This window comes from Chiloscyllium punctatum, chromosome 41 (genome assembly GCF_047496795.1).
Source record: "Chiloscyllium punctatum isolate Juve2018m chromosome 41, sChiPun1.3, whole genome shotgun sequence".
Classification (NCBI taxonomy): Eukaryota; Metazoa; Chordata; class Chondrichthyes; order Orectolobiformes; family Hemiscylliidae; genus Chiloscyllium; species Chiloscyllium punctatum.
Window position 1 is genome coordinate 17,259,755 of NC_092779.1, and position 12,575 is coordinate 17,272,329.

The window sequence follows — 12,575 nt, forward strand, 5'->3', positions numbered from 1 at the left end:
ATTGGAACCTTGCAGTTTTGTTTGGATCATCTGAAATTTGATTAACTGAATGCTGGATAATCACGTTTCCTCTGTACTGATCTCGATGCCTTTTAAATGCTGTAATTGCGCCAGCCTCCACCATTTCCTCTGGCAGTTCATTCCATACACACGCCACCCTCTGTGTGGAAAGGTTGCCCCCTTAGGCCCTTTTTAAATCTTTCCCCTCTCACCCTAATCCTATGCCCACTAGTTCTGGACTTCCTCACTCCAAGGAAAAGACCTTGTCTATACAGCCTCATGATTTTATAAACTTGTATAAGGTCACTCCTCAGCCTCTGATGCTCCAAGGAAAACAGCCCCAGCCTATTCAGCCTCTCCCTGTTAGTGTTGTGTTTGGGTTGGCATGGACAAAATGGGCCAAACGGCCCCCTTTCTGTGCTGTATCGTTCTTGTGTTTCTGTGGTTTTATCGTTCTCCCTGGCCAATGTTAACTGTTCATACCCCATCCCTTTAGAGCTTACCATGAACTATTATCTAGACATATAGCGAAGCCAGTCACCTGAAACAAATCAGTTTCACTTCATTACTTCCCCTTCCATAGATATTATGCGTTCAAATGGATTTTGCTTAGCAAACACAGAAACAATCGTTTTCGACAGCAATATTGCGAATGGCAAAGAGCAGCACCTGGCAGCAGATTCTGCAGAAAACTTGTGAGTAAATCTTTCCTTGACTTTAAGATGAATGTTTTCTGTGGTGCGGTTTTATAATGGATAATTGAAGTTTGGCTCCAAGGCCATAACTGAGTGGCGACATCTTCTAAAGTAATTTATGGATACCAGCAGAACCCACAGCATTCGTTTATAGCTTCCAACTCACCACCAACCCTTTATATTCTTCATTTACCTCGCTACATAGTTGTCCTTCTCAAAACTAAAGGGCATCCACTTGTGTGATCTGAGGTGACATCAATTAATAAGGAGAGAGATGAAAGGAGATGGAAGCTTGCTACCAGTTAACAAAGCAATCAGCATTCCTAGTTAAACTGTTCTGGGATATCAGGAAAACATCTGTGCATGGTAAAAATTAATTATCAGCTGAGTTGCAGGCCATCGCAGGAACAGGTAAAGCTCAACCTACGTCTTACTGTTAATGTAAAGTCTAATCCCCTAACAGTCAGTGGGAAATTGAGTAACAAATTTGTAAGGAGATCTCAGTTACCTGTAAGAATAATAGGGTGGTTGTGGTAGGGGATTTTAACTTTCCAAACCTAGAGTGGGACTGCCATAATGTTTAGGGTTTAGATGGAGAGGAATTTGTTAAGTGCGTATAAGAAAATTTTCTGATTCAGTATGTGGATGTACCCACTAGAGAAGGTGCGAAACCTGACCTACTCTTGGGAAATAAGGCAGAGCAGGTGACTGAGGTGTCAGTGGGGGAGCACTTTGGGGCCAGTGACCATAATTCTATTAGTTTTAAAATAGTGATGGAAAAGGATAGACCGGATCTGTGCTGGCAGGTGGGACTAGATTGGTTTGGGATATCTGGTCGTCATGGACAGGTTGGACCGAAGGGTCTGTTTCCGAGCTGTACATCTCTATGACTCTATGACTAAAAGGGGATGTCAGACAGGACTTTGTTTCTGGAGGTGACATGTCCCCTTGTTTATTTGCAATAACAAGAGCTGACATCATTCCTGCTAACATCACCAGTTTCCTCTCGTTTCCTCCTGAATGTGAGGTTTACTGTTTCACGTCCCCTGCAACTTTTCCCTGAGTGGCTCCTCGTCAGGTTTAGGATCCAGAACATGATTGGCATTTGGCTATTTCGCCATCACTCTGGATCTCCAAAGCTGTGCTCTGAACCAGACATCAGCAGGAATTCATCAGAAAAACCAAGTCTGCCTAATTATCCACATCCCAGCCCATCCTTGGGATATGGGGCTCGTGATTTGTCCTCAGACAGCAGCAGGGGAAATTGCGACATGCCCTTTGGATGTGGTTGGGGTGCAGGGTGATCAGTTATCCTGTGTTTTAAGGGACTGGCCCTCATTTTGATTTCTGTTCTCTCTTGCTTAAGACAAGCTTTGGGAGTCCCAGCCTTGGCCTTTGTGATTTTCCCTCGGTGAGCATGTGTACTGTGGCCATTAACCACCAGGGGGAGTAACGACAGCAGCTCCCCAGCTCCCAGACACACTTATGGTCATCAGCAAAACGCCCCTGCGGCAACCCTTTGTTTAATTTAATAAATGTCTGACATCCTGATCCTCCTGCAAGACAAGAAAATCAAAATAGAAATTGTCGGCGAAACTAAGCAGGTTCTGGGGGAAGAAAGCAGGGTTAATGTTTCGAGTGCAGTGACCCTTCATCGGCAGTAGGATTCTGAGTAGGATGCTCTTCGGAGGGTCAGTCCAGTCCTAATGGGCCAAATGGCCTCTTTCTGTACTGTCAGGATTCTATGAATAACCTTTAAATCAAGATAGTTGTATATCACAGATTTTGTGTTACTATTCATGCTGATTCTGGTAACATGTAATCTAGATTTTATTTCAAATTGTGATTTAGAAATTTGTTCTATGTTCTACATTCTGTGGTCTACTCTCAGTAATGAAGTCCACAAAACTACCATTGTTTGTCATGAAAATGTATTAGGTCCACTAAAGGGAAAGCAATCTGCCATCCTTACCCAATCTGGCCTGCACCTCCCTCCAGAACCAAAGTTAACCCCCCTTTGCACTGGCCCAACGATGCACTCAGTTCAAGGGATGGGCAACAAATGCTGGTCTTCCCAAGAAACACCAGAATCCCATGAAAGAATTAAAAAGGACAGTCTTGGAATGCTGTTTGACTCTGGGCTGAGTTTCCAACAGCGTTTGCCTGGGATCCGCTCTTTGCCAAATGCCAGCCTACCTCCCTCAGCTCACCTGCTGCTGAAACCCTTGTCCATGCCTTTGTTATTGTGAGGTTCGGCAGTTCCTGCCCAGCCGTTTGCCTTACACCCTCTCTGTAAACTCCAGCTGATCAAAAACCTCTGCTCTTCATGTCCTAGCTCTCACCCGATCCCAAGTGCACATCACTCTGTACTTGCTGGTCTTTGTTGGTTCCTGTTCCATCAGGGTTTCCATTGTAAACTGTGTGCGCTCAGTTCCAATTCCCATTCACCCTCACGACCTCCAACATTTCAAGTTCTACAACTCATCAAGATCACTGCTGTCCTCCCAGTCTGGCCTCTCACCCATCCCCCATTTGAATTGTTTCGCCAATGGCAGCTGTATCTTCAGATGCCTTGATCTAGAATTCCGTCACTCAACTTCTCTCTCTCTTTCTCTCTCTCTCTCTCTCTTTCTCACTGTCTTCCTTTAAGTCATGTCTTGAGAGCTCACATCGTTGACCAGGCTTTCAGCTACCTGCCCTTATCTGGTGTGGTTCCTTTTGATCATGGTTCCTGTGAAACTTGTTGGGATGCTTTACTACGTGAAAGGGTCTTCATAAATAAAAGTTGTTATTGTGAGGACGCGTATGCTGAGGCTTGGGACATCACTTGCTCAGATTTAAGCAATTGGACGTGAACTTTGGTTCAATAAGGTCGTGGGTTCCAGTCACACTCCAGTACAGGACTGTTTGCTAAACTCTCATTAAACAAAGGATCCTTCAACTCTCTCGGGGTGTCATAAATTATCCTGTGACACTACTCTGAAAACCAGCAGGGGAGGTCTGTCTGATGCTGTGATAGACATTAAATCTTCAATCCCCGTCATTAAAACATATTATCCAATCATTATCACATGGTTATTTGTGGAAGCTTGCTGTGTACAAATCGGTCACTGTGTTTCTGATGTTGCAACAATGACCACACTCTTGCATGCCCAGTACTCTGTTCGTTTTGGATCCTCCTAGGGCTGTGAAAGCTGCTGTAGAGATACAATGTTCTTCAAAGTCACAGGATTCCAAGCCAGGGAGTAGCATTGCATCAGTTACCATGAGGAATCAAAATGGGAGAATGGAAATTTAGTGTCCCTACTATCTTGCAGTGACTACAAATAACGTTTTCGGGATGTGAGGTCTGTATGCTGTGACATTACAAGTGTTCATCTAAAGTGGATGGGTATCAGGGGTTTTCAGTGCCTTGCTGACATGATCTCTTCTCACCAATGGGTTTGAACAGCAAGTAACAGCTGATAGCTTTTAATCAGCCTGTTGAGATTGGCTATGACCCACAGCTGAAGCATTTGGGACTTGCACTTAGGCCTCCTGGCTCAGCGATAGGGTCATTACCACTGTGCAATGGTTGGGAGCAAATTATATTTAAGAACATAAGAAAAAGGAACAGGAATAGGCCATCTGGCCTATTGAGGAGAAAGTGAGGTCTGCAGATGCTGGAGATCAGAGTCGAGAATGTGTTGCTAGAAAAGCACATCAGGTCATGCAGCATCCGAGGAGCAGGAGGATCGATGTTTCAGGGCTTATGCCTGAAACATTGACCTTCCTGCTCCTCAGATGCTGCCTAACCTGCTGTGCTTTTCCAGCACCACACTCTCACCATCCGGCCCATTGAGCCTACTCTGCCACTCCATAATATAGGGGCTCCACTTACCTGCCGGCTCACCACAGGTTCGAAAATCTAAATATCTTTGCCTAAGAAACATTCAATGAGGTAGTCTCAGCTGCCGCACTGGGCAGGGAATCCCACAGACTCACAGCCCTTTGGGTGATGAAGGAGACAGAGAGGGTTAGGTATCCACATGTTAGGGACGTGTAGACTGAGCTCCCAGAGCCAGCATCCTTGCTGTCTGTTGTGCAGGTGAAGTGAGTGATAATTCGAACCAAGTCTGAGCTCTATGTGCTGCTTGATTGCACTCCAGCTCCACTCCGTTCACCCGTGCACTGAGTGCAACATCAGCCTTCAAATGTCTTTGTTCATCACTCAGCTGAAACGGTGCTAATCTCAGCTCTTTGATTCTTTTAACTGGATTCATTTCATTGAGTTTTATATTAAAAGGGCAACTGTTAAGCAGCTAATGAGGCTGTGCTGAAGTGTGCACAGTCTGGTAATTGCTTCTGTTCATCACTGGCTGGCATTTCAAAATCTAACTTTTCCTCCCTTTCTAAAGTCAATATCGTGTCACTTCACTGCTACTGTAGATCTGCAGCAAACTTTGTGACATAATGGTACTGTCACTAATCTAATAACCTAGAGGCCCAGGCTAATGTTCTGGGAGTATGGGTTCAAATCTCCCCGTAGCACCTGATTAAATGTAAATAATGGAATTGAAAGTGTTTCACATGGTGATGTTGAAATGATCAATAGTCATAGAGTTTCTGCAACGTGCATGAAGGCCCTCTGGCCCATCATACTTTTATTTATTCTAATCCCACTTGCCAGCCATTGGCCTGTGGTCTATATGCTGTGGCATTACAAGTGTTCATCTCAAGTGGATGGGTATCAGGGGTTTTCAGTGCCTTGCTACATGGTCATTTATCACCAATGGGTCTGAACAGCAAGTATCGGGAGATATTTTTGATCAGCCTGTCCAGACTGGTTATGACCCACATCTGAAGCATTTGGGGCTTGCACTTAGGCCTCCTGGCTCTGAGGCAGGGTCACTACCACTGTGCAATGGTTGTTAGCAAATTATATTTAAAATGTAATTTATAGGCTCATACAGCACGGAAACAGACCCTTCGGTCCAACTCATCCAGGCCAACCAAGTTTCCCAAATTGAACAAAAACAGAAGTTGCTGGAAAAGCTCAGCAGGTCTGGCAGCGTTTGCTGAGAGAAATCAGAGTTAACGTTTCGGATCCAGTGACCCTTCCTCAGGACCTCTTCAATGACAACATGAAACACCCAGTATGTCTCAGATAGATATCTCAACTGATTAATTTAAATTCCCAAGCATGCCCTTTGATCTGAAAAGTATATAGATACTTTCGATGACTTTATCAATGCCAGGGCAATCCTTCTGAGACAGACTGTCTTCAATTACCCGAATAAATGGGCCTATCAGCTATCTTATAGCTCTCACCCCTGGGTGACACCACATGGAGGACTTTTGTGTACCTTTGCGTGGTCGAGCAACTTCTGAATTTCCGAGTTTCAATAACCTTTATATACACATCTAGGTTCCCCTAAAATTAAATATTATATTCACACAACATATGCATCATGAATTTTGACATTTTCAGACAACATATCTGCAGTTCCTCTACAGAGGGGAACTGAGACCAATTCCCACTGTCACTCTGACTGACAGCATGGTTTTCAGCATAAATCCAACCTGGGCTCTCCCTGATCTATCCAGTGGAGAACATGGCTGAACCAGCATTGAGGAGCTGCCATAAGGGGCAGGAACTGGATCGCAAATACTTGTCCTTCACGTGCTCAAACCAAACCCAGTTGACATTAATAGTTGACCCAGATCATGGAGCCAGTGATGTAGTACTGGGTTGCCAACTCATCCAAGCTCACACAAACACGAGTGGCTGTTAAATGCATCTGTTTCGCCCCTGGCATCATACTGAGCATTGGAATTAAACAACAGGAGAGACGGAATCTTGATTTATTTCTTTTCTCTTCCTCTTACTCAGTTTTTTTGGGCATTATTCCAGAAGTCTTGAGATGGAGTTCATGACATTCCCCACATGGTGTTGCGTCAGTCCAATTATTTGCTGTCACTTGCAGTCAATTCTGGAAATATTTAAGGGCAGCGGTAATGTGCATATTGTTAGATTTGGCTCTCTATGGGTCAGGCATTTCAACTCCGTTATCACGGGTCAGCCCAATGTCAAACTTCCTGTGGCACTTTGTTCAGACGAAGGAGCCCTAGGTTCTCCTTGACCGGCCAACCCAAAGCCTGGTCTATTCATTATTATTGCTCTGAAGTCATGTGTTTAAGTGACTTCATCTTAAAATAGATCACTGTACGTGACACAGTTGGAAACAGTTTTGAACGCTACATGAATGCAAATTCCTAATCTTTCCATTAACCTGGAGCCCACATGGCTGTGAATTCTCTTCCACTTTGTACGTTCTTCGTTCCCTCACTTGACTTAGGGCAATGTAGATGCAATAAGCAGACAAGAGGAGGTGATGGCGCTGGCCTGTTAATCGTTGATCCAGGTTCCAATCCCACTACAGCAGATGGTGAGGGATGGCACATGAGTAAGAATTTAAAGACCTTGCAACAGACTTCCCCAAAGTGAGGGTGAAGACCCCAAGTGAGCTGAAAATTTGGGGTTAGGAGCTCTGAGATAGCAATAGCCATCAATAGAATTCTTCTCCACCCAATCAACTCTCACCGTTCTTACTGGGAGGTGTGACAACTTGCAAGCCTCAGAATGGGGTTATAGTGGGAATAAGCTTGGGGAAGAACCACCTTATAGATATTCTCAGTGATGTTGTTACACAGCTTTGGAGCAAGTAGGAGTTAAAATCAGGCCTCCTGGCTCAAAGGTAGGGACGTTACCACTGCACTGCTAGAGCTCCTCAGCGTTACCTTATGGGCTTGGTCATAGCATATCAAACTGGAAAGGTGATACAGATATAAGAAAACACAGTTCAGTATCTCTGGGTCTGTGCTCCAACAAGAGACAATGAAAAAAAGATGGAACAGAGTGGATTTAATTAAAGGCTGCTGCTGGTAAATATAGGACTTTCCACAAGAGGGCAGTGTATTGCTCATTTTTGCAATTGTTCAAATTTTTAAAATAGAAATTGCTTTGTTTGTTTGAACCTTAACGTCTGCCCAGAACTGGGTAGGAATTTTGAAGGGAAAGGTGTTTTAGGTCTTACTATTTTTCTTGAGAAATATATATGTGGGTGGCGTTTATGAATTAGGTCAGAAGTCACACAACATCAGGTTATATTCCAACAGATTTATTTGAAATCACAAGGTTTCGGAGCGACGCTCCTTCGTCAGGTGAAGTGACTTCTGGCTTTATTCAGCCCAGTCCCAACATGAGCACCTCCACTTTGTGAATTAGCACTCACCTGTACAAAACGTGCTGTGGCAGGGGCAAACAAACAACTCAGCAATTCACACACAATCATCATTCATGTCTTGTGTCACTCTTTTGTCTGCGCGGGAAGTAATATTGAAAAGTTACACCATGGAGTCAAAGGATTAACATTTAACCTGTCGTCAGACTCCTGGAGATGCTATGCAGGTCCCTTGAACTTACTCAATGGCAGCGGCAGATTTGGTGTCATCTCTGTCACAGGAATCCTTAGGCTGTGACTGAGTTTGAACAGGCCACACCATTTACTGAGAGCTTTATTAAACCACACCTCACAAAACTCACACTCCACTGATGACTAGCTCCTAGGGTGGCACGGTGGCTCAGTGGTTAGCACTGCTGCCTCCCAGCGCCAGGGACCCGGATTTGATTCCAGCCTCGGGCAACTGTCTGTGTGGAGTTTGCACGTTCTCCCCGTGTCTGCGTGGGTTTCAGTTTCCTCCCACAGTCCAAAGATGTGCAGGTTAGGTGAATTGGCTAAGCTAAATTGCCCGTAGTGTTCAGGGATGTGGAGGGTAGGTGCATTAGTCAGGGGAAATGTAGAGTAATGGGGTACTCTTTGGAGGGGCAGTGTCAACTTGTTGGGCCAAAGGGCCTGTTTCCACACTGTAGGAATTCTAATTCTTAAAAAAAATTCTAATTCCTCATATTTCTACCACTGATTCATATCCAATTAACCCTCAAGTTTATGCATGTTATCCCTGTCCTGTTATTCCATTCGGAGGGGTATTTTACAACATTTAAATAAAACGTGGCTTTTGCAGAGTTTTGATTTGGGGGAAGTGTTGAGGACAGGGATGGTCAGGGGGAGTGAGAAATGCAGTGAGCTGTTCTACTGGGTGGACTCCAGCTCCTGATACCTGCAGAAAAGCAAGTCCTCTCGGCACATCCATGAACCACTGACACCTTGTGGCTCGGCCCCCCAGGCAGTTAAATTGCATCTCCTGCAGCCTGGACTTGAATCCCTCTTTAATTGTCTTTCGGTGGTCATTAACAAGCTTAATGTGACTACCTGCTGTGGTCATTCTTCAATAAAAACCGAAAGAACTGCGGATGCTGGGAATCAGAAACAAAAACAGAAATTGCTTGCTGGAAAAGCTCAGTAGGTGTGGCAGCGTCCAGGGAGAGAAATCAGAGTGAATGTTTTGAGTCTAGTGACCCTTCCTCAGAGTTGTTCATTATTAAATTTGTTTGGAAATATTGACTAGTGGATGGAGTTGCATAGAACACTAATGGACAAACTGCCTTTGAATCATGTACATTTATCATCACCCCCACCACTTCTGAGTCATTTCTCGTCACACGACTGTGAGAAGGTGCTGAGCAATGGAAATGGAAACACATCCAGACGTGGGGAGAGGCTAGGGACATTTTGAGGGCGTGCACTTTTCCTGAACTGCTGTTTGTGGTCTGTCTTGTGGAGTTTGAAGATCCAAAGTGTGTTGGAACAGGAGGTAACTTCCGAATTATTTAAGGAAAGGAAAGGACTTTTTCATTATTTCTCAGAAATGTCTGAGAACTCACGCACGATAAATTACCACAACGTTGTCACTGTTCACTAATGAGATCACAATGCATTTAGCAGAACAGACAGAAACTGTCCCTTCACAGAAAAGAATTTTTCCAAAATATATGGAACCAGCTGATGTGGTTCAACTGCAACATGTCCTCCAATACACTCTGCAGGTTTAGTCAAACTGATATGGTTTCCTCACTTGTCACATGTTTCCAGCCCACAGTGGCTGAGGGAGGGGCAGGACTGGCAGTTGAGTATTCCACGGTACACTGTCTTCATAGAATCCCCACTGTGTGGAAACAGGCCCTTCGGCCCAACAAGTCCACACCAACCCTCCGAAGAGGAACCCACCCAGACCCATTCCCCTATCCGATTATCCTATATTTACCCGTGACCAATGCACCTGACGGGTCTACAGGTGAGACAGGAAAGGAGGTAAAAAAGATGTTGCAGTTTTGATCAGGGTGTCTATACTAGCAATAAGGAGGTATGACAGCTTAGAAGCTCCTCAAATGGAGCCACATAGGTCCATCTGAAAGGCCGAAAAGGAGTAATCAGATTGCTGGGGGTCTACTACTGCCCCCTAGTTTCAGTCACGATGAGAGATTGGAGAGACTGGACTTGTTTTCCTTCAAGTCAAAAAGTGTGGTGCTGGGAAAGCACAGCTGGTAAGGCAGCATCCGAGGACCAGGAGAGGCAACGTTTCGAGCTTCAGCTCTTCATCAGGAAGAAGAAGCGCTTCCTGATAAAGAGCTTATGCTTGAGATGTCGATTCTCCTGATCCTCGGATGCTGCCAGACCAGCTGTGCTTTTCCAACACCACATGTTTTGACTCTGATCTCCAGCATCTCCACTCCTCACGTTCTCCTTGTTTTCCTTTGAGCAGAGGAGATTGAGAGGGGACATGATTGAGATGTATAAAACTATGAGGGACATGGACAAGGTAGACAGGAAGGCACTGTTCCCCTTGATGCAGGGACCAGTGACCAGGGGCATAGATTTAAACTGAGGGGCAGAAGGGTTAGAGAGAATGTGAGGGAAACATCCTTCACCCAGAGGATGGTGAGAATTTAGAATTCGCTGCCTCCGAGGGTGGAGAGGCCTCATAAACCCTTATAACCTTTAAGAAATATTTAGATGTGCATTTGCAATGCCAAGGTGTCCAAAGCTACAGGCCAAGTGCTGGGAGATGGGATTGGAATAGAGATGGGGAGTGGGCTGGATACATGGTAAGTCCATTTTCTGTGCTGTAGCTCTCTATGACTGGCTTCAATCTTCTCTTTTATAGGTTTGAAATTGGAACTGAGTTTCCCGAAGAAGCCGAGAACAATGATCCCAGCGCCTATGTTACAAACTTGTCGTACTATCAGCTAGTTCCTTTCGAAACGGACATCTTGGAGTGATTCCAGCAGGGGGCGCAGGTTGTTATAAAGGTTTGCTGCTCTCCCCGCTGTCCCCATTCTTTCTACCCAGTCACTGCCCACAACCACACATCTGTCGGAGTGTGCCATCCGCACCCTGGAATGATGCTGTTCGCTAACCGACGTGCAGTTCTAATTATCTTTAATCAACCTGTTCAGAGACATTATGACACACCTCCGGGGCAGGTGAGGCTTGGATCCAGGTCACCTGCCTCAGAGGTAGGGACACTACCACTGTGTCACAGGAGCCCTTACCTATTGGTCAGCAGTGGAGCCCTCTTTCAGCTGGCTGAAATTGATGAAGGATACTTGAATACCGCTGGGTAACCCCCTCTTACTTCAGTTTCTCATTTAAATGTTTACAGAAGATGGACAAAAGTGACTCATGAAAAGCTGCTTCAACAATGAATCCTTTGGCTAATTCAAAGGACACCGGATATCCACATGACTGAGGTGAGGAAATTAGTGCACGAGGTGTTTCCTCATTTAAAAAGAAATTAATAAATGCTGCAATAAGCAAATAGACCACCATAGATTAACAACAAATCCCAAGTCTGCTCCCATCCCTTTGAAGCAATGCTGGTGGACGATTGTCTCTGAGTCACAGAGTCGATTTCCGTGGAGAAGGGTTGCTGTTTAACTCAGTCTGACTGATTCTCAAGCAGCAGGCCGTCAGGGACAACCTGCCAGGCTTCTCCATTCGGAAAGGCAATCCTATCTACATGGGTCTCCCACCATGGACACACACACACACACACACACACACACACACAGACACACACAGACACACACAGACACAGACACACACACACACACACACACACAGACACACACACACACACACCCTGATCAAGCTTTTGCTGCAAAGCCGACACAGAAATACCGATCAGTATTCACACAGGCAGCACCAGCACCTGAGGGACATCAACGACTGGAACTGCTGGAGGTTTTGAGAAAAGCAGCCTGAGTTTAGATACTGTGCCTGCATCATGCTGCTTCTCTGGGGAGTGCACAGTCACAGGTTCTCTTGTATAAGCGCCTTTTCAACAAATATATACTAACTCACTATTTTTGGCTTATGTAAATAGTAAATTATTAAAGTCTAGATGGTTTTATACAGTGTATCTTCAAATGTATTTTATTGGATGCAGTATTAATCAATTAAATGATATTTTAATCAGTGTACCAACGTTTGGCTGCTATCTCTTTTTGAATAATGGATAAATTGAAGTAACAGAGAGGTTACTTGTTATTTCTGGGTAAATGCAGCATCTGCTTCAGATTAAGGGCAGGTGAAGATCCAACCATAGGGTTCAGTGGCACCACAGCTAGGCTTCCTGGCTTTGTGTTGTTCCCTGCAGGAACTTTCTGCTGTTTTAAGGTGATTAACAAAAAAACAAGAGGTGACTTGAGGCAAAAACTGTTTACACATGGAGTCGGGATTTGGAAAGGACTGCCAACTGGGATACCTGAAGGGGCAATTGGATAAATATCTGAGGGAAGAGAAAATGGCAGTGATGTGCGACAGCTCTCCAGAAACAGCCAACACAGCCGGTTATTTTACGTATGGCCCATTAAATTCACCGCAGAAAGCTAAGTCTTGTTCAAGCTTTTGTAGTTATTATTCATCTGTCTTTGAACAT

At 44.8% G+C, this 12,575-nt stretch overlaps 1 protein-coding gene across 1 annotated transcript in view; it reads left to right on the forward strand.

Annotated features, from left to right (window-relative positions):
• Positions 1–12,117, forward strand: part of pxdc1b (PX domain containing 1b) — a 45,870-nt gene extending 33,753 nt beyond the window's left edge. The window contains exons 4-5 of the mRNA XM_072560452.1: positions 584–695; positions 10,800–12,117. Of these exons, the coding sequence (XP_072416553.1) occupies positions 584–695; positions 10,800–10,914 (227 nt within the window). The 3' untranslated portion in view covers positions 10,915–12,117. The remainder of the gene's footprint in view (positions 1–583; positions 696–10,799) is intronic.
• Positions 12,118–12,575: the final 458 nt, after the last annotated feature.